Genomic DNA, 20,779 nt, shown 5'->3' on the forward strand with positions numbered 1-20,779 from the left:
TACAGTAGTATAATGTGATGCATAATTTGAAAAAGCACTGAACAATTATTACCTTTTGTTTACACTTGTTTAAAAGTTAAAAATGTTATATAATGGCTGAATATGAAGTTACAGCAAAGCTACTGAGCTAATTCTGTAATGTGAGTGTGTTCGCGTGTATAAGAACAGCATTCTTTGCTACTTGAATTGCAAGGATTCTGTGTCCACACGAATTAGGAAATAAGTAGGGCAATTGCTAATAAAAGAAGGAAAAAAGGGAAAAATCAAGTAAAGTACTTTGAGCTCCCATCAGTTGATATCAATATCTTACACTGGTTATTCAGCTTTTTCCTGACAGGAATAGTAATAGTTTAAAAATGAGAAGTTTATTAATTACCACACCAGAGGAGACCAGTTAGTTCCAGTTGCTGATGCTAATGGTGTACTAAAAATGAACGAGAATGTGCAAGTTATGTCATTGGGGAGATGGCATAACTTCCCATTCTCAACGGAAGCGTTCTCCAGGTACTAATCACTCTGTGTCTCTGGAGGGTTTAAGATCATCTTTCTTTCCTTTAGTACTTTTGGCTAAAGCTGAAACTAGAAATGCTGAAAGAGAATCAATTCCTTTAGCAGTCCCAGTCAGATGAAATTAAGAGGTCTCAACAATAAACTGAAAGAGTTCCCTGCAGTAAATTTACAGTTTGGAGTCTCTGAATCTTAATAGTTTGGCTGAAACCTCTGAAATTTGGAGGGCCAGAAGAAATAACCTTCTGAAAGAGGACTGTCTCTAAAAACCTAGCTTTAAGAATTATAGTGTGTAATTGACCAGCAAATGGTCTCTAGCTATTGCCATTCATGTTTTAACTTTTCCCTCCTTTCCTCCCCACCCTGCAGTTCATGACAAAAAATCCCAACAAGCGACTTGGCTGTGTGGCGTCGCAGAACGGGGAAGATGCGATTAAGCAGCATCCATTTTTCAAGGAAATTGACTGGGTTCTTCTAGAACAAAGGAAAATCAAGCCACCCTTCAAACCTCGGATTGTAAGTAACAGTTTGTATAAGATTCAGAGAAAATTTGGTTTGGCAATTCTACTTGTTGGCTTTTCTGAGAAATGAGATTACCTGATGCAGCATTTGGGGGCTGAAATAGTAACATAAAAACAGTGCTGAAAAGATTTCTTTGTCATTGTTTCTGTGAAGGTAAGTGTCAGGAATAGATTAAATGCACAGGAAAATGTTCATGTTCGGCCACATAAACCATGAAAGAGCTCAAGGCACTGTTTTAATTATTTTCTGTGTTCTTAAAGATACCATAGCCAGAAAAGATTATTTCAGTTGGTATATACTGTCTATACTTTCTGTGTGAACTCTTTACAGTTCTGCATTGCTGATGGCCACTGGATTTTGTAGTAAAACACAGACAAGAATTTGTCAGCAATAGTATTTTAAGTGAAGAAACTTGAAAAAACAGCTTCTTGGGGGAAAGAAATATACATTATGATTAGATAAATTTATGTACTTACATTTTCCTGGATAATAACCAAGTATTTCTATTTTAAAGTAACAAAAATGGGTAAATAGCAGCCCCACCTGCAGAAAGTACCAAAGTCAAGCAAAAATACTTTACGTATTCTAGTCTTCCTCTGGATGAAAATACTTACAATTAACCAAATGTCACAAAATGTGTGTGGTTACTTTTGTGCTTAAACGTGCAAGAGGCTAACTTTATGATACATCCTCTGAGACTGATTTGCATCTTTTGATTTCACACGTTCCTAATTACAATGTTTGATTTGCCTGTGAGTATGGTCAAGGTACTTCTTTGTTTCTTTCTTTGGATAGTTTACAAAGGTATTAAAAAAACCAAAAAGCAAAACAAATGAACAAAATAAAAACCTTAGGTCTCAACTCTGAATCCTGAGTTAAATTTAGAGGTGAAAAAGCCCCCTCTGTTCTTGAAGAATTGCTGTGTGTTACATGTATTTACTTTGAGTTCAGTGAGATGCATTTCCCCAAGCTCCTTGTGTAGATGGTGAAAGCGGGACTGACCATCCAGAACAGGAGCCTGAGGTAGCTCCTTTGAGTCCTCTCTTGGGGAAATCTCTCTCTCTCTCTGTAGCTGTACAGAAAAAGCCCAAAGGATTGACAACTGTAAGTGAAAGCCCTTATGAATGCCTTTCTGGGACCAATAGTAAGATACAGTGTTATCACATGAGGAAGGTTTTCTTACTGTATTTGTTGGAGAATGGAAACCTTATAATGCCGTATGTCCAGGGGGAGGGAGGCCTGAGCCAGCCCCACTCCTGGAAGTGGTGCAGCCAGTCCCCTCCCCTGTTGCCCAGCTCCTCTCTGGAGGTGTGGCCAGGTTGCGGCTGGTGCCTGAGCTGCTGTGCAAGTCTCTGCACTGCTGCAGGAAGTGTGAACCCTAAATTAACTGCTTTAGTATTTATCAGAAGCCTCTTTAGTACTGTGACTGTTTTCCAGTCAGGTTCCACAGCTGTCAGGTAGTTGCACTTGGATGAAGTTGGTGTTCAACTGAGTTGCATTTGTGTAGGTCTTCTCTTGTTTTCACAGGAATTTGGCCTTCCGTCTCACCATAATTGTTGTTGCTTTGCTCAGTATTCATCAGAGTTTTGTTAGTTCAGTTATTAAATCAAGATGAACAATTGCAGAATTATTTTCACTTTATGCCTGCATCTAATTTCCAGTTTCCTTTCATCTTAGTCTGTTTATGGGCTGTTTTTCTTTCATGATCAAGATGCACAGTCCCTTTGACAATAGGTATTTTTATGAGGCCTTTATTATTTTTGTAAGTACTTCCACTGTGGCGGTCCTTAAAAGTCAGAAGGCATTTCATATATCAGGTATTTTTATTCATTGCTGATATAAATGCCTGCTGCCTTCTCAGTGGGGCTTCCTTCTATTTCTAGTAATTATTTCACTGCTGTTGTATTGTAAAGACAATCCTATTTCATTAATTCCTGTTGTTTTTTTCCTTTTCCTCTTTTCTGCTTTCTTTAAAGGTATTTTAGTTGAATCGTTCTGTTTCAGTAGTGATTACAGATTATTGCAGAGTAGTCCTTTGTATAACTTTTTGGACAGCTCTCTGCTCCTTAATAATTGTTAGGGTGATTTTATACATCTTTATTTACACTTCTGCTCATTTTTCTTCAGGCTACTTCTCTAATGTTGGATTTTCATACTACTTCTTGCTATGTTGTATCTACCAACTTTCTTAATTCCACCAGATTTTATTCCTGCAGGCTAGTAGTTCTGTATGCTTGGATTTTTTTCTGAACTCCTTTTTTTTATAGTGGTAAATTCAGATAATATGTACTCTGTGTTACAGGCATCTCTTATTATTTTCATGTTCTCAGTCTGCTCTCTCTAAGGTATCTTCCCCAGTGACTGGGTCTTATCAGCTTTTACTGATAACTTTTCTACCCTTCAAAAGAGCATACCTTATATATTTATGATCCATGTTTATGATCCATCAGCTGTTTTGTACCAAGTGTATACATTTTACAGTTGTTTGGATTTTATTGTTGTATAGCAATCTTTGAGCAAGATCATACTTGAAATTTTTATTTTTCCTCTTAAAACTGAATGATATATTACTTGGAAAGTAAAGTGTGATACAGATCTAGGCTGGAGAGAAAGATCACATGAATAAAATAGAATTATCAATTATTCAACTTCAAAAATGGCAAAGGAATTTAGGGCAGTAAATTTCAGATGCTATAAAGGTAATTTTGTATACTTGCCAAGCTGGACTAGATTGCACTCACTTTGAAAAATCCTAAGAAGAGGGAAGAAGGTGAACACTAATGAAATAAAATCTACTTTAAAATCTACACAGAGAGTTCTTCTCTAAGTTCAGTTGTGGGTGTAGCATTGAGATTCATTGATTCAGATTAACAAACGTAACTGTTCCATAGCTGTGGAACAACTATGGAAAAAACATAAGTAATGCCTGTGTTTGGAATGTTTTATGTTTTTTTAACATCTTTTAGTATTAATAAAGGGCTGTTGATTATTTAAAAGTGATTCTTAATCTTAAGAGAGGATCAAAAAATTTATTTTAATCTTTTGTTGAGGAGGGCCTAGTTCTGTGAAAAGAACTATGAAAAGAGAGGTCAGATTATTAGTCAGAATATAGACATTCTTGCATGTGAAATGTGAGTGTACATCTGTGTTGGGAAAGAAGTGTACAATACATATATAGTCATCTGTGCATTTAAGTTGAGTTTTGCATGCACATACAGAAGTTCTGCTCATGCAAGAATGCATATATTTACACAGGTAGTCTTCTGTTTTCTGACCAACTGGTAAGATGACTAAGGGGGGAAAATTTATGATTATATCGTAAACACTTTCAAAATAAAACAACACATAAGATGTGTTCAAATGAGCTCCAAGCAATGTAAAGTGGTGACACTAAACAAGTACAGTCATTAGGGGAAATGGTCAAACACTGAGGTCCTATCAGACAATGGAATAATCTGCCAAGGGAGGTCACAGAGGTGCTATTGTGGAAAAAGCCTTGCTTCTCTTCTGCCTCACTCCCCCCAAAACACATGAATTCCTTGATTAGCACAGCTGGCTTGCTTTTCTGTTACCTTCCATCCTTTCTCTGCCACAGTAAGTTTTCTGAGGGGCTATATTACATGGTACTGTCAGCCCTGTGCTTCTCCATAGTTCAGGTACATCTCTTCAGCTCTGCCAGCCTTAAGTCTGAATTTTTCAACTGGGCTTGGAAAAAACCCTGCATGGCTATTTATTAGCCAGACTTTTGAAGGTGTTTTTATTTTTAAATCTCATTCACACAGTGGATGGATGTAATTATGTTGCTTATTATACTATAATTATACCATTAATATTCTTCTAATTTGTACATGATTTGATTATTCTAATGATGCTTTGGAAGCTGAAATTTCTTCCTCTGTCCAGCCTTAGAATGAAAATTACCAAAAGGATTTTGAAAAACTGACCTATGTTTTCTGAAGGCTTGCAAGAGTGCCCTGGATAGAGGATTCATACAAATAGCTGACGTTTAGATTGCTAAGCAGTGACAGAAGTGCCACCCTCAGTTGTCCTAGGTAGAGAAAATGGAAGCAGATTTGGTGGCTCTGAAACCAGCTGTGAAGGGTCTTTGCTCCTCCAGTTAATGACTTGGAATAGAAAATACAAAGGGTGAAAATGCACTTGGGCTCAGTCCTATGATGCATGTTATCTGCCAGCTCTTCCTCTCATAAATCTAGGATCATGCGGCTTTTCAGTGGTAAAATTAATTTGACGTGTATATATATATGTATACACACTGTGGTTTACTATATTGAGAGTTTGTTCCATGTAGAGCTATTATATATGTTAAGCTGGTGTAGAAAAAAACCTTATGGCTCTGGAGCATGTACATTAGACATCAAGCAAACTTTTGAGCAGCTAGACAGAAGATATTTGTTACATCTAAGCTCCAGTGACTTTGCAGTGTCTTTTGAAGATCATTTCTGCTGTTCTTAAAACCTGATTCTTTGAGCTTCACAGTCTGTCTTGAAATTTTCTGAATAGTATTATTCGTTCCTGAATGCAGTCGTGACTTTGTAATTGCATATGCAACAGGCACCATTTTAGTGCAGACAGATATCTTTTCTCCAGAGCAACTGCTGTGAGACAGAAAACCCTTTGAGGCATTTTATTCCTCTGTTATTTTGTCACATGTATTCTCCCTGGAATTTTATTCCATTTGGAGAACAACATTTCCATGATCAGTAGCCATAAGGCCAGGCTGTGATTTGCAGCATCATTTATTGCCCAAGAGCCACAAAGACCTCAATAGCATTCAGTGATTCTCTGCTCTCCATCTTCCTTTGTTTCCATGGCTGTGTTCCTGGCTTGGCTGAGTTGGTTATTTCCATTTTCAAACTGCATTTGCCATCTTATAAATTAAAACAATGGTGCAGTAGGTCAATTTCTTACCAAAGTTACTGATGTGGTGGTAAATGTGGTAGATCCTGCTTAGTGTTATGATGGTCTGATTCTGTCTGTCTGTACCAAATAACAAATCATGCAGTCATTGAACAGTCATTGAAGCAGATTGCTACTTCAGCTCTAATGTGTACTGATGAATTTTATATTGTTATAGTTCCCTGCAAGAAATTCTTTGTGCCATTTCTGAGAACACAGCTGACCAGCTGTAGGCTTTCCACAGTAAATCTGTGGCCTGCTGACATGTCAGCAACATCAGCCAGTGAAGCCCAGAAACAAGTGCACAAGTGGCAAGAAGATGTGCAATATCATAGTCCCTCTTGCCAGTGATGGAGGAAAATCACTGCCCCAAATTTGTTTTCCATTTGTCTGAAGTCAGTGGTAGCCTCATATGAGCATCAATTTAATAGAATCATAGAATAGTGTGGGTTGGAGAGGACCTTTAAAGGTCATCTAGTCTAACCCCTCTGCAGTGAGCCTAATCAACCATATCAGGTTGCTCAGCCATGTCCAGGCTGTCCTTGAATGTTTCCAGGAATGAGGCATCTATCATAAATCTGAGCAACCTGTTCCAGTGTTTTACCATCCTCATCATAAGCAATTTCTTTCTTATATCTAGTTTAAATCTACCCTCTTTCAGTTTAAAACCATTACCCCCTGTCCTATGGTAACAGACCCTACTAAAAAGTTTGTCCTCTTCTTTCTTTTTAGCCCCCTTTGAGTATTGAAAGACCACAATACAGGGTCTCCCTGAAGCCTTCTCTTCTCCAGGCTTAACAGCCGCAACTCTCTCAACCCTTCCATGTAAGAGATGTGCTCCAGCCCTCTGAGGGCTTTGTTTTTGATTTTTGTAGAATTAGACCAGCACAGTAAAACCACTCTCATATTTCTTGGTCACAGTGGCTCAGTGTGCTGCAAGGAGCTGTGGGACAGAGGAAGCTCTCAGGCACTGTGCAGCAAGGACAGTCTCACTACAGGCACACACTCCTGTCCTTCCAGACTCAGTTTTCAGTGTCAACCCTTGAAACGTGCATGCAAACAGACAGACTTGCCACTTGCAACTACCCTGTTGTCAGTGTCAGGGTTGGGAAAATTTGAGACACTGTCTAAGATGTCCTGAACATGAAAAAGCTGAAGAGCTCTCAGCCAGAGGGTAATACAAAGCCTGGTAAAACAGATGTTTGCTATATGTATTTCTTTCTAGCAATTAAGCCAAAGTTTCATCACTAATGGCTTTATCAGTGCCTGTGGCAATCCATTCATAGTGTGGCTTTATGGAGATGAACTGAACAAAATAATCATATTACAATGATTCACTGTCAACATGCAGCTTTCACAGAACAATGCGTTATTCTAATTTTCTCAATGCATTCATAATTTTTTGGTTTTCCATTCTAAAAGCTCACTTTCCTCAAGAGCATTAAAGACAAAATGAATGAGATAGTCTATTGCAGAATTGTATCTTGCAGTATGGAGCAACAACACCTGCTGTTGGCCTATTCATCTGACTTTCTTCATTTTGCAGCTTTTTCAATTTCTATCGTTACATCACTTAGAATATTTTCTGAATAATTGTAGTTCCTTCTTCAGTTCTGACTCCGTAGGGTAGAGAGCTGGTCTAGCAGCTAAAACCAGAGACCCAAGAATTGCAAGATATATAAGTTCTTCCATCAGATTTTCTAGCAACTCATGATGTGGCCAGGCTGCATCACCTAATCTTTTCATGCTTCAGTTTCTCTTCTGTGATAATCACAGGATGCTTGATGCAAAGTTCTGGGCCAGTGAAAAAATATAGCTGTGAAATGCCAAAAAACAAGTCCTAAAGATCAGCCTTTTAAATTGACTGAATGCTTAGGACTTCCCTTGGAAGAGTGTTCTTATGCTACACCAGACCTCAGTGTTAGCAGATTTCATCTCAAATTACACCTCTCTCAGCTCCAGTACCTCTAAGATAATGATAAACCGTTATCAAAGTTCCTCCCCCCTTAGTTATCACTATCTGAGCCACATGGTCTGTGTGCAGTTTCCTCTGTGAACCTGAACTCCCTTGTTAAGTCTTGACTTAAGGATGCCAGCAATGTGTCCGCTTTCAGTTTTGCACTGCAGCAAAGGTTTGAAATAAAATCATTCCCAAATATGAAATTCTAGTCGTAGCCAATGATTGTGGGTTACAACTGGAGTCACTGAGCACCGTGAATTTTCTTTTCCCCCTCCCCTGAATGAGTGAAAAAACTGGCAAAATTTTGGCAATCCTTTGCCTATGACTGAACGAGAAGCTGGATGCCCACAGTGTTTGGAAGCTGGGTAATAAGTAGCAAATACAAATCAGCACCTCTGGAGAGTGCAGCTGGGCTGTTTGCACAGGCAAACAGGCAGAGGCCACACCTGCCCCACGGGTAGGTGCCACACTGAACGGCTCCCAAAAAAAGTCTTCAATTAGAGAGGTGTGTGTTCAAATTGCTGCAGCAACCATCTGCTTACTGTGAAATACGGCTGGAATCCTTAAAGAGGGACCACGTTTCTGGAGAAAACTTTCCAATATGCTAGCCTGAAACATAAGTTCTATAATTGCAGATTCATTTTCATACATGAGGGCTAAGAGGCAAAGATTTTTTTACTTTCTAATGAGGGATTTTTAACCTGGTGTTGGGAAGTCATGATACTGTTTTGGTGGGGGTTCTTTGGTACGCCTCTACTTTTTTGTGACAGTAGATTGTATCGTCATCCATGCAGAATTATGACTTTGCCTTTACGCTGTGGGGAAGAAATCCTGTAAAATGCAGTAATCATTCAATAGCACCAGAAGGAACATAGGAAATTACAGGCCAAGTAAATTTCTTTTTGTATAAATGTTCTCTCTTTTCAAGTTTGCTTCAGTGTGAATGTCCCTCTTTAAGGTAAGGCCTTCAATATGGGGAAAATGTCAAGGTAGGTCCACTTTTAGGCCTAATAACCTTGAGGTGTCCCTTCAGTTTCATAATATATTTCCATTCAGTCATCAGTGCATGGCAATGAGCATTTAGCAGATGGGCACGCAAGGGGCTATACTGCATGCCTTTGCATGAAGTGTTACTGCTTAGACAAAACACTGGGGAGTGATCTTGAGACCTCAGACCCTCATGTACCATTATTATACATTGCCCATTATGTATTTCCCACTTGCTGCAGACATTTCAGGCACAGGAAAACAGTGGGCTTTCTTCTGAGAGTGACACCACGTTGATTAATACTGGTGTACAAAAAAAAGTCTAGAAATGGGGTAGACTGTCTTTGTCAAAATGGTTAACATACATCCTTTAGAAAAACTAAAGAAAAATGGGTGTGGACTTTTGGGACGGACTTTTTATTACTCCAACACCTTTTTTGCATGCTGTCCCTGTCACAGGGTATCAGGAATCAGAGTATTGAATTTCAGATGGTTCCTAGAAGTTACACTTTTCTGCTGCTGGTTTCAGTGTTAACCACGTGGCTGCTGATTGAGAAGCAATGGTTGTTTTCAGGCAATGAAGTTCAGGATCTCAGCTGAGCTTGCTCTAGACAGCTGTGAACAACAAATAGTACCATACTTATGCCCACAGCGTAGCTTAGACCGATCAATCCAGTGGCTGGGCAGGACAGAGAAGTCTGGAATACTCCTGCCTCTTCCCTCAGCAAAGTGAAGGAACTTGGTTTTCAAAGCTTCAACTAGCTTGGCGCTTTGTGCAACCACTAAGTTTGCCCAAGATGTAAGTATATAGCTTTTGAGGAGCCTCTGTGCATCTTAGAGAAGTCACAAGTAAGTGAGCTGGTATTTTTAAGGGATTTCAGTGTTCGGGTTTTTTTGAATGTACAAGGTTTTGTTTTCCCAGAATTTCTCATTCAGTTAGTCTGATTTTGGGGTTTTATTATCTTCAGTGTCAGTGCCTCCAGCAGCTGTTTTTAGATGTGATTACCACAACACTAGAATTACAGAAGTTTGGAAGCTACTTCCCAGCACTGCAGGTTTCCAAATATTTATAAGTTAAACAACTTTTGTTATGCTTCTTTTGATTCTGTGCTGGAGATCCATCAGTATTTGTTTTGTTTTGTTGAGTCCTGGTTTTATAGCACTAAAATATTTTCATACTGGATAACTAAGTCCATTTAACCATCTGTTAAGTGTACATTGTTAAGTGGTGCCCATTGGGATACAGTGATAAGCAACCGGAGTGTACCTGCTTTCCTTTTGGGCTTCCCCAGAAAAACACAAATTCTGTTTCACTTTCTGGCTGCTTTAATATCCAGTGCAATTTTCATAAAGTTGTTTAAACCATTAAGTGAAATAATCTTACCATGTTCACTTACATTCTTATGTACGTTCTTAAGAATTCATACAGAAATATTTTATTTTTATGTTAATGTAGATAATATATAATATTCCTGGGTTGGTCCTGTTTCTGATGGCAATAAAAGCCAGTGGAAAAACCAGGTAATTAAGAAGCAGTAGCATCTGGCTCTTTATCAGAAGGTGGAATTTATCAAGAAAAAGTCAAGATTTGTTGAAGGCTGGCCTTTCATGACTAGTCCCATCCCAGCTGGAGTCCAGTAAACACTGAGTATAAAAAGAGCTTTGGCTTTGGGTTTGTTTCTCGTGCAGAACTTTCTGTACTTGCAGTATGCTGTGCTAATGCAAACGTTAGGTCTTGCTAGGTGTCTTGGGGTGACTTCGTGATGTGTATATCCCATATCGCTGCCCCACGCCCAGAAATTAATTCTTGTGCCTTTCTGTGCCTTTAAACTGAGCCTGAGAGGGGGGAGGAAAAACTGAGCAAAACTTCTTCAAAGCAGTTTGCAGCTTGTTCAAGGTCACACAGAGATAGAGACTTTTTTTTCAACTGCGGCAGGGGAGCGAGAGGGAAGGGAAGCAGCCAGCTTGCTTTTCTTTCCAGACAGCTTTTGGCAGGTTTTTTTTCCTCAACTCCTTCTCCTCCATAGAGCTGAAGTTTTGTTTTCCTGGGACTTTGTTTTTTTCCTTTTTTTTTTCTCTGCTGGACTGTTTCAACATCAGAATACATCAGGAGGACTTTCTACCAAGGCCTTGGCCCTGGAGGTGGGCCCACCACCCCATCCCAGCTCCAAGGAGGGAGAGAGAGATCTACGGAAGGACTCTGAATTTTCCCCCAGGTTTCTCTCAGCAGAGCAGGAGGTTTTATTATTTAGCATTATTATCCTTTTCCTGTGTGTTTGTTAAATAAATAGTTTTTATCTCTTTCACTTTCCTTTGAGGAAAATTTATTTTTTCCGAACCTGGTGCGGGAGGGGTGGTTTCAGCCTGCCTTCTCTCAGAGGATATATTTCTAAATTTGGCCAAACTGGAACACTAGGGTGTTCACCCAAAATGGGCAGCAAAGATTTGTCAATGTGTGTGTTCACAGCTCGGCATACTAGTGCAAAACTTCATTCCTTTGGCATATGCACTACTAGGCAGTGGACTGAAGCAGCTGATGTATAGCTACTTACCTGCGGTAGCGGGACAGGGAGGGCATCTGCAAATGGTAAGGAATCCTAGCAGTTCTTTAGCTGCTGCTCTCCTCTTGTTATGCTGCTGTGCTGGTACAAGGGGCTTTGTTACTGTGGAGGCACAGACCTTGTACTGGCCCTCTCAACAGTGTGCTCCAGAAGTCATATGTTTAAATCCTGCGGGATGAAAGGAACACTCAGTCTAGACATTTGCAAAAAACCTTAAGGTCTTGTTCCTTGCATGCCATATTCATGTTTGTGAAGGACCTACAGAACAACAGTTCTCTTGGCTTAATACTGGAGTATGCAAAAGAAGGATCTGAAGACCATGACTGCCCATGGCAGTTTGGAAGACTGTGCTTATATTTGACAAGAACAAGAAGAAAGGGAGATTGAGTTTGTACCATCGCGTCTGCATTAACAGCTCAAATTCCTAGCAAGATAGGGTTCCCACTGTGAAAAAAGCTACGTAAGTGAAAGACAGTCAGGAGATTGTAGGCAATGATAGAGAGAGAGATCACAGCCCACCTGTAGGAGAACAAAAATAGGAAGAAAACTAGATGAATGATGAAGAGAAAATTACTCAAGCTCAATGCAGATCAGTAGCAGAACCAAGAATTAAAGTCATGTCACTACAAACTCTGCTATGTCATACTGTGCTCTTTGAATAAAATTGTGTTCCAAAAAAAGCAGTTACAGTGTCTGTAAGAAAGGTGGAAAGGAGATGTATTGAGATGCAGAAGTAGTAGGCATTCATGCATAGTCCTGCTATGCCTTTTACTTAGCCTATGATTTGTATGTGAGTTAGTTTAAAAAAAAATTTAAAAGACAGCATCTTCAGCTGCTTTCTAAAGTCACATACATCTTTATTTTACTCTGTCTTTGCAAAGCCTTAAAAATAATCATTACACTTCAAAATATAATCTCTAACAATTCAGTAGTCTTAGCAATAAACCATCATTGTGTAGCTTTCTCCATTTGTCTAAGATAAGACCTGCTGTACCATTTTGCTGTATGAAAGCCTGTCATATGCATAATCAAACTAATTAGCTAAGAGCATCAAAGAGCATGAGTTTCCAGAAATGTAGTCAGTCTTGCCAAAAAATGTGTAGCATTCCTACTCTATGGCCTGTAATGCACACTATTTTAGTGTGTAACTGAGTCTTGGAGTTTTGCTCCCACTATACGTGTTGCTATTACCTTTCAAGCTGTGATGTGTCTTTGCATCCAGCATCACAATACACATGTTAATGCTCCTTGATAGAGGAAGGCTCAGAATCACAAGATACTACTGTATAATTTCATGTCATCATCAGGAAGGTTTCCCTAACGTGGTACTTTTCTGTAAATAAATGTGTAGGTGACTGTGGGCAGAATAAAACGGTCGAAAATCAGTCAGTCAATATTTATTCAGGATACATAAAGTGGCTTGCAATATTTTATTACAACACTCATCTCTTTACTAACATCACGGTCTCCTTAATTTAGTCCTTGTCTTTGTGATTGCTTAAAGAATGGAAAGTAAAGTAAATCTATTGATCTTTTACAGAATATATCTGGTCAAATGCCTCAGTGCACAGTTAATCTATATTTGGATAACTTTTTCAGTGATTTTGCGGATATCTCCTGGAAGCCACTGAAATTCTAGGAACACGTGCCCTAGACTTACCAACCTACCTCACTTTTCCCTCCTCTTTGCAAGTCAGCTCCATTGTCTGGATAGTCCTTTGTGCCAAAGTGCTAGGGATCAGGAAGACAAAAAGGCTTCTACATATGTATTTGAGGACTCACCAGCAGGTGGTTCAGCACATTGTCACAGATGCACCAGCCCTGATTCCTGTCATTCTGCTGTAACAATGGTTGAAATGCAGCTTCAGGAGAGCACAACTGAAAATGGGCTAATGTCGGATGTTTGCCAGGATGAAAGAGGGAAGGTGACATTGCTGATCATAACCTTAGAGCAGCTGAGGATATCAGTGGAAGCTTGCCAGTATAATGTGAATTAGAGAGACAGACATATAAAATCTGCGCTGCAGAGTAGTTCATAAGGTTTGCAATAGGAATCACATTGTGCAGGTGAAGGGTATTTTCATATGTTTCATTACTTTCTCTTCTTGTCTTTCCTTCCCTCCCCAAGAAGAAATATAAAATTGTTTCTCATGGGGTTAGATCTCTCAAAGAAGCCTACCATAAAGGGAAGATGTAGTGTAGGAATTCAGAAGTTGGCACTCATTCCCTGCAATTGTTTTCACTTTACAAAATGCATGTATTCTACCATAGCACAGCTAACGTGCAGTAGCTCTATGTCACAGCTGAGTCCTAATGGAAGCAAGCTCTGAGAAGGTGGACATGATGGATGTTGAGGGTAAAGGACTAACCACAGATGGAAAGCTGGTGCTGAGCTCCCCTAAAGCTCCTGTGAAATCTATCTCCATCCATGTTCTGCACAGAGATAGCTGTTGTGATGCAGCAACCAGGCTGTGAACAAAGGTTTGCTGTATATATAGCAATCTGCTGTACGTAACTCTAGTGCTGTGTACTCAGGGTGATGAGTATGCCCAAGCCGGGCCATAGAGGACAACAGATTCACAGTGGGACTGCTGGGAAAGGTTCATTGCCCAGGCTGTGAGCACAGGGTGGTTGTCAGGGAACCTGCAGAGCTTTGGTTTTGTTTGCCTTGCTGTTTGTTTTGTGATGGTGGTTTTGGGAGGCTCTGGTTTTGAGGAAGTCTGTGTAAAAGTGAAGTACAAAGGCTGGCATTCTGGCCATGTAGTCATTAAATGTTTATGCCCCTAATTGTTTAGGTTATTCTTCCTTCCTACTTGACCCATTTCACATTCCTAAGAAAGGGAATACCATTTCAGTATAAACATGTTCCAGCTTACTCTATCACCAATGATCCCTTTTTAAAATCCATCATTTTGTGAATTAGTTTGGTGCTTATTAAATATCTGTGTACTTCCATAACAGAGTAAAATATGGACTGCATAGGTTGAGATGCTTTTCAAATACTGTTTCACTATCTATTAACATCTTTCTAGAGTGGCGGGTTTCCCACTGCTTTCACTTAATGTGGTGTCCTTTACACCTGATGAAAGCATAATCTAGGAGAATGAAATCTCACCTTCTGCTTGGAAGTAATGAATGTTGGTACACTTGTAAGAGCTACTTGGCTTCAAAAGCCTTTTTATCATCATAAACTTCAGTTGAATATACTACAGCTCATGGCAGATGTGTTGCCACTCTCCCATGTGTGACTAGAGCAATTAACATGCTGAGAAAATTTAATAACTTATAAAGTTATTTTGATAACATGTCTTTTTTATCTTCTGAAATAAGACAAGCTAGGAAATACATCTAATACAGATACAGATTCTCAGGACATTCAAATACTGTGAAGAGGCATTCTGAGGATAAACTGAAAGACAGGCCTGAAGTGTCATGCTTCTTAGCCCATTTCCTTCAAAATAATAATACTGAATTTATATATATATATATATAGCATGAGTTATGTGCAAAAGTGAGTGCTCATTATAGTTGGTCTCAAATATTTAGAAACTACTACAAAAAGAGATCCAAACAGTGGTGCAAAGTGATCTCTGCCTGTGCTGTGGTTTTTGTTATCATAATAAGAAGAGGTGAATGAGAGGACAGTGACATGTGAGGTTAGCCACATAACCTTGTGCTTCAAACCCACTGGTTTGGTGTCTGAGTTTCCATTTGTCTTGATAATCTGAAAATCTTATCAGTGATAAGGTATATACAAAATGTTTGAACTCTTATCATCCTGATCTAAGAATTTCTTCTTGATGATACTGTGTCAAACAAGGGCATCATTTATTTCTTACTGAAGCAAAATTCTGGATACAATTAAGTGATACCACGTAATACATATGAGAAGGTGTGACTCTTGCTGCATCTCCTGTTCCTACTGCCCTGTGCCTCTGGAGCTGCACACCAAAAGCTGCAGCAGCCTCTTGTAGTTATATTTAAACAGCATATTGTGAATCTGTAGGACAATCAGACTAAAACACCAAACCCAGTCTTTGTGGCAGTGTTGTTTCCTAGGTACTACCCCCATCTGTTTTTTACCTTCCCTGAGTAGCCTTTGAAGCTGCTGGACAACGCCAGCCCAGTTATGGGAGCCGTTGAGCTTACAATGGACTTGAAAGAGTTTCAGTGATTTTCTGCAAATTAAATGAAAATAAGTAACAGATTAAAGAGAGAGACTTCTTAATGTCTCCAAACTGGAGAATTAATTTAATCTTTGTTAGGCAGAAGAGAGTCCACTGAGCCTCTTGGTCTCATGACACAGCTGATGAGATGTCCAAGCTTTGCTGAGTTCTCTGTTTTGGAACCCTCTGTCACATGCCTTCTTGCAAGGATTTCTGTGGCTTTTCAATACCAAAGGCTCCCATCATTCACATTTGGTTCATGTAGTTAATGGAAGGAATGGCAAGTTTTAACTTTCTGCATGTATTTTCAGTGATAAGATCATCAATTTCTTTTTTGCCTGTTGAAATTCGTATAAAGTCATTTAATTATCACTGACAGACGAGGTTGGTAATCCTTAACAATGCAAAGCTTAATAAGCAGATTTTAGAGGGGTTTTCTTAAGCTTGAGTTTGTGACTGCAGGTAGAAAATGAATGTTTTATTGAAACGGTGCTGAAAACAAAAACAGTTCAGAAAACCACTGTTTAATGTGTGCTTATTAACAGCATCTTTTAGTAAATATGTGAAGAAATATGAGGGCGGAAAAAAGCATTTTGACTCAAAAAACCCAATAACTCTTTGTCCAAAGTTGTACAGGCCAACTACAAAAGCTGATTAAATGGTGTTTTGTGAAGAGATAGTCTTTTATAGTTTCTGATATCTTTATCTCTTTGAATAGAATAAAACATGATTTTGACTTAAAAATTGTCATCCTCAATGGGTAGTAGTCATATGGGTTTCTTAGTTCAAGGATGTAGCCCAAGTGTTACATCTGATCAGATCACGTCTCCTGAGTCACACTAGGTCACTGCTCAGACAGGAGACCCAGGAAGCATTCACACTGCTGGGAAGAAGAAAGACAAAAGATCAAGTGGCCAGCACATGTCCCACCTGCAAGAGGTAGTCACTATTCCTTCTCACTGCCAGAGGTATTCTGCTGGTGGAACAGCCATCTGTCTGATGAGATTTGGAACTGGAATGATGTCATTTTTGGTCGTTGCCATTGGCACTGCTGCTGCTGTTTGTCAGATGGACAGGGGCTCTGCCCACACGCTGCCTGCAGGAGAGCAGCTTCAGTGCAGTGTGGAATTTGGCACCTGCTGTTGGAAGCTCTTGGGTAGCTGCTGTGCCCCTGCTCTCGTGTAGCTGAAGACAAGATGCTTGGGTAGTCTAGAGAGAAAGAAAGGAGCATCTGAAACCTGATGGAATTTGTGTGTGTTTGGCAAGACAGCTGTAGTTTTGCATGTTTTTCTTTCCTAGTACTGTAGTTTCCTCTGTCATCTGAAATTGAAAAGTCTTACCTGGAAAAACGTTTGAAAAGTTTAAAATAATGTGTCCCAGAGTCTTAGGAGCTGCAGGCTAAATAAACAGAATCCCACCCATTTAATTACTGCATTTTAAATTATGCATTTAGCAGCCAATCTAAACATTTTTCCTTTTATCTTCATTATTTTTTTATGTTCAGAGTTGGATAATAGCTGCACTCTGTTCCTTTCATATATTCTCCTTACCTTGCAGATCTTCCTTCTTTTCTCAGCTTCTCTGCTAGGAGACAGGCACAGTCCTTCACACCTTCATCCTGAGCCCTCATGATGCAACAGTGTGTTGGTTCATGCTCTTGGCCTACAGAGTATTCACAGTGCAAGTACATTAAAATAGCAATATTAGCAGAAATGTGGCCAGACCTGTTTTGTCTTAGCAAATGGAGCCTTGCAAAATAGTCATAGCTTCAGGAGGAAAGTGCCTAAGTTTCTAAGGAGGGTTTCTCAAATAAATCTTTCTGTTGAAAAGAAGCACTTGTTATGAACTCTACCTTTGGTCTTGTATGGCTTAATCCACTTGCTTTTGTTCCCTGTTTAATCTCACTTCATCAGTTGGTTAGTTAGACCTCTTAGCATATCCTTGCAATCATAGATAGCTCCATGCTTGTCCTGTTAATAAATTGGGTGATTTACGTCTATGCTGCCAAAACTACATGGAATTGTTTATAAATCAGAGAAAGTAAAAACTTGTATTTCCTCCTTTGGTTTCAAAGTCATATTTTAAGACACAGTAGGCTTTTAAATCTAAGCAAATATCTTTGGTTATTGTTTCAGAAGTGTTTGGGATTCTCTACTGGCAGCACAACTACTTTTAATCAGTAGGATTTACATGCACCAATGTTAGGACCCTTTTTTAGATGCACTCTTCTGCGCTCTTTTTTGTCTACCGCCTTCACAAGTCTTAGTGATTTCTGGAATAAGTAGCTATTGGAAATTAATTGCCCCTGATAGGCTTTGATGAATTTGTCATTTTACTGTTTTAACTTAAACAAGTTTTCACAAATGTGTTCAATATGAAAACCTGAACATAATATCGATTGTTTTCAGCTACTCCAGAGCTTATTTGTCCTTGATAGCTAGTGGTTAAAAGTGTGAGTGTAGTCATATTTCTTTTGCATATAACTACAATTCTGAATTTGAATTCTACTTTTTGCAAATACTCACTTAGATTCTTCTGCTTTAGTGAGTATTCCTGTGGCAAATTCATTGTGTGAAAATACCATGGTAGGACATGGAGAACAAGAAGAATGTAGACGCAGTTGCAATGTAATGCTTTTAAAAAATGAGATGAAATTTCATTCTTATTTTTCAGGTTTTGCCCAAATTACTTGGAAAAAACCTCAAAAAGTCCAAAGCCAGGTCCCTCATGCCTTACGCAATTCAAAGTTATATGAGTCACGTACATTTCATGTCTGGTCTTTATGTACAAAGTAAATATTTCAAATGTAAACAATATAAGCATATATATATATGTTTGTTAAGTCCATATCCCTTTCCTTTTAATGGAATTCTGTAGATAGAGGTTGTGGATTTTTGTTTGTCTGCACTTAGAAAGTACTTGGTTTACAAGTGACAGTCTCTTGTGTTTACATAGACCCTTTTTTCCCCTGTATCTATAAAGTTCTTACAGTGTGGGTGAAGGTTGCTATGACTGTTCTACAATTTTGAGAAAGAAAACTGTTTAGTGTCTCAGTAGAGCTGATGAACAAAATACATTTTTAAATTTATATGTTATAGACAAGTTTACCTACACCAAAAGGGGGTACATATCCCCTTTGGAATATGTTAATGTACTTTATGATGTATGACTTTGTCATTTTATCATTTTACTTTGCAAGTCAAATAGCTCTTCTATTTCCAGTATCATTTAATCCCAGACATGGGCAGGAGAAACACACAGTTCATTTTCAATGTGTCAGTGTGCCTCCATTAAGGATCACCCAGGTAATTACTAGATTCCGTGACACAAAGAGAAAAGAGACAGCATAAAGAAAAATGTTTGTTCCAATTCCCTGAACCTGAAATACGCTGCTAACATGGAAAATGTGAATACTGCAGGTTCAAAGGAATGAGCGTGGAGAGCATTTTCCACTGTAGCCTAGAGTGTTTTTTTCATGTAAATGGTCACAGATAGTCATTGTCATGAGTGGCCTGAGGACAGCAAATCAGCCTCCCCAAGACTGTCTCCGTAAATACCTCTCATCCCAGAACATGCACAGTTGCACTTTGTTGGCCCAACTATGCTGAAGGAGTGAGGTGCTTTAGACTTTAGTGGGAAAATCCTGATGCCATCAAAATAAAGAAGAGTTCTGAGGTAGATTTCTCTGGAGACAGAATTTCACATTTTGCATGGTGCTCTCACTTACATTTGGCTGCATTAGGAAATCTGAGTTGCCAATGTTGAGCTTAAGGATTTTGGATTGAGAGCTGTTGCAAGCTTTACCTGAGATTTTTAAACCTGAGTGTAGCCTGATATAAAGAAATGGTTTACTTAGAGTTGAAACACTAGGCTGTGTTTGGGGGAAATCATTTAAATCAGTTCACTCTGACTCTGAAATGAGGTATGACTATGTTCAAATCTAAGAGGAAACAACCATACCACCTTCTATGCCAAAGCCTTTTTAAAACTAGTCCTAATCTCAGCTTCCTGCTTTATCATCATACTGCTATTCCTTCGCCTGTCAGAGACCCGCGCGTCTCTGGGAATTCATTTACAGTATTGCTTCTGTGGCCTCTCCTGAACTCATTTATATTTCTTGCTCCTGTAGCTTCTCTCATATGTCTGTTATTATTTGTGTGAAGTAGCTCCTCTTTTATTTCAATCATTCCAGAAAATTCAGCCTTTCAAGGGGGGGGATGGAGAGGAGGGAGAGCACCTTTTATTTTATTGTGCTGTTTTACCATTCACCTTATTTATATTTTTCTTCTCAGAAAACCAAAAGGGATGTAAATAACTTTGATCAAGACTTTACACGAGAAGAACCAGTATTAACACTAGTGGATGAGACAATTATAAAACAAATCAATCAAGAAGAATTTAAAGGGTTCTCTTATTTTGGAGAAGAGCTACTGCCATAGACAACGTTAGGCTGACAGATGAATGATGCTGCAAGAAGTGATTCTGAAGAGATCATCAAATTACTGAGACTCAGTAGATCAAGAACTACTTCTTTTACCCTGAGCCCATATCCCCAGTTAAAGTATATATTTATTGTTTTTTTCCTTTAATCTTCTGACCTGAAAGCACTCTTAATTTCTGTCTCACAAAGCAATGCAAAATAATTTTGTATCAGAAATTGTGGATGTAACACACTGCCGTATATTTGCAACTTTTGTTTTATTCCTAAGAATAGGAATTCCCAGAGGACAAAATCACATCTTTTCCATAGAAAATGAAGATATGCTATTAAAAGCAATTTAGCAGACCACATTCTGTAATCATCATATATAATTAAGCTAAGAAGGTGAGAACTGTTTCTTCTGCACTGGTGGTTATGGTGAGATCTGTACTCAGATGCCCTTTGGAAAGCAAAGTCTGCCTTCGTGGAGGTGTAATCCTCGATTATTAATTTATTGTGGAGAGGTACAAGCCATAAAGTTGTCCAGAAAAAGAAGCACATCAATTAAGGCTTTCAGTGAAGTTCATCATACAATGTACAGGAAGCTCTTAGGAATAAGAGACGCAAAGATAACTGAAATTTTATTTAAAGCAAGAAGTAGATACTACATGGATAGATATTAAAGGGCTAAAGAATAAAAAGCCTCCAGTACTTTAACTCAGCTATATATGACCATTTT

General features: G+C 38.9%; 1 protein-coding gene across 2 annotated transcripts in view; it reads left to right on the top strand.

Moving 5' to 3' along the window:
• Positions 1-20,339, top strand: part of PRKCE (protein kinase C epsilon) — a 283,601-nt gene extending 263,262 nt beyond the window's left edge. Inside the window, exons 14-15 of one of the 2 annotated variants that reach the window (XM_008641713.2) lie at positions 877-1,023; positions 19,913-20,339. In XM_008641713.2, coding sequence (XP_008639935.1) covers positions 877-1,023; positions 19,913-20,059 — 294 coding nt within the window. In that variant the 3' untranslated portion in view covers positions 20,060-20,339. Of the gene's footprint in view, positions 1-876; positions 1,024-8,834; positions 8,865-19,912 lie in introns of those variants that run through there. The other variant, XM_017744864.1, reaches the window with a different exon arrangement.
• The last annotated feature ends 440 nt before the right edge of the window (positions 20,340-20,779 follow it).

Source organism: Corvus brachyrhynchos, unplaced genomic scaffold (genome assembly GCF_000691975.1).
Source record: "Corvus brachyrhynchos isolate BGI_N302 unplaced genomic scaffold, ASM69197v1 scaffold258, whole genome shotgun sequence".
Lineage (NCBI taxonomy): Eukaryota > Metazoa > Chordata > Aves > Passeriformes > Corvidae > Corvus > Corvus brachyrhynchos.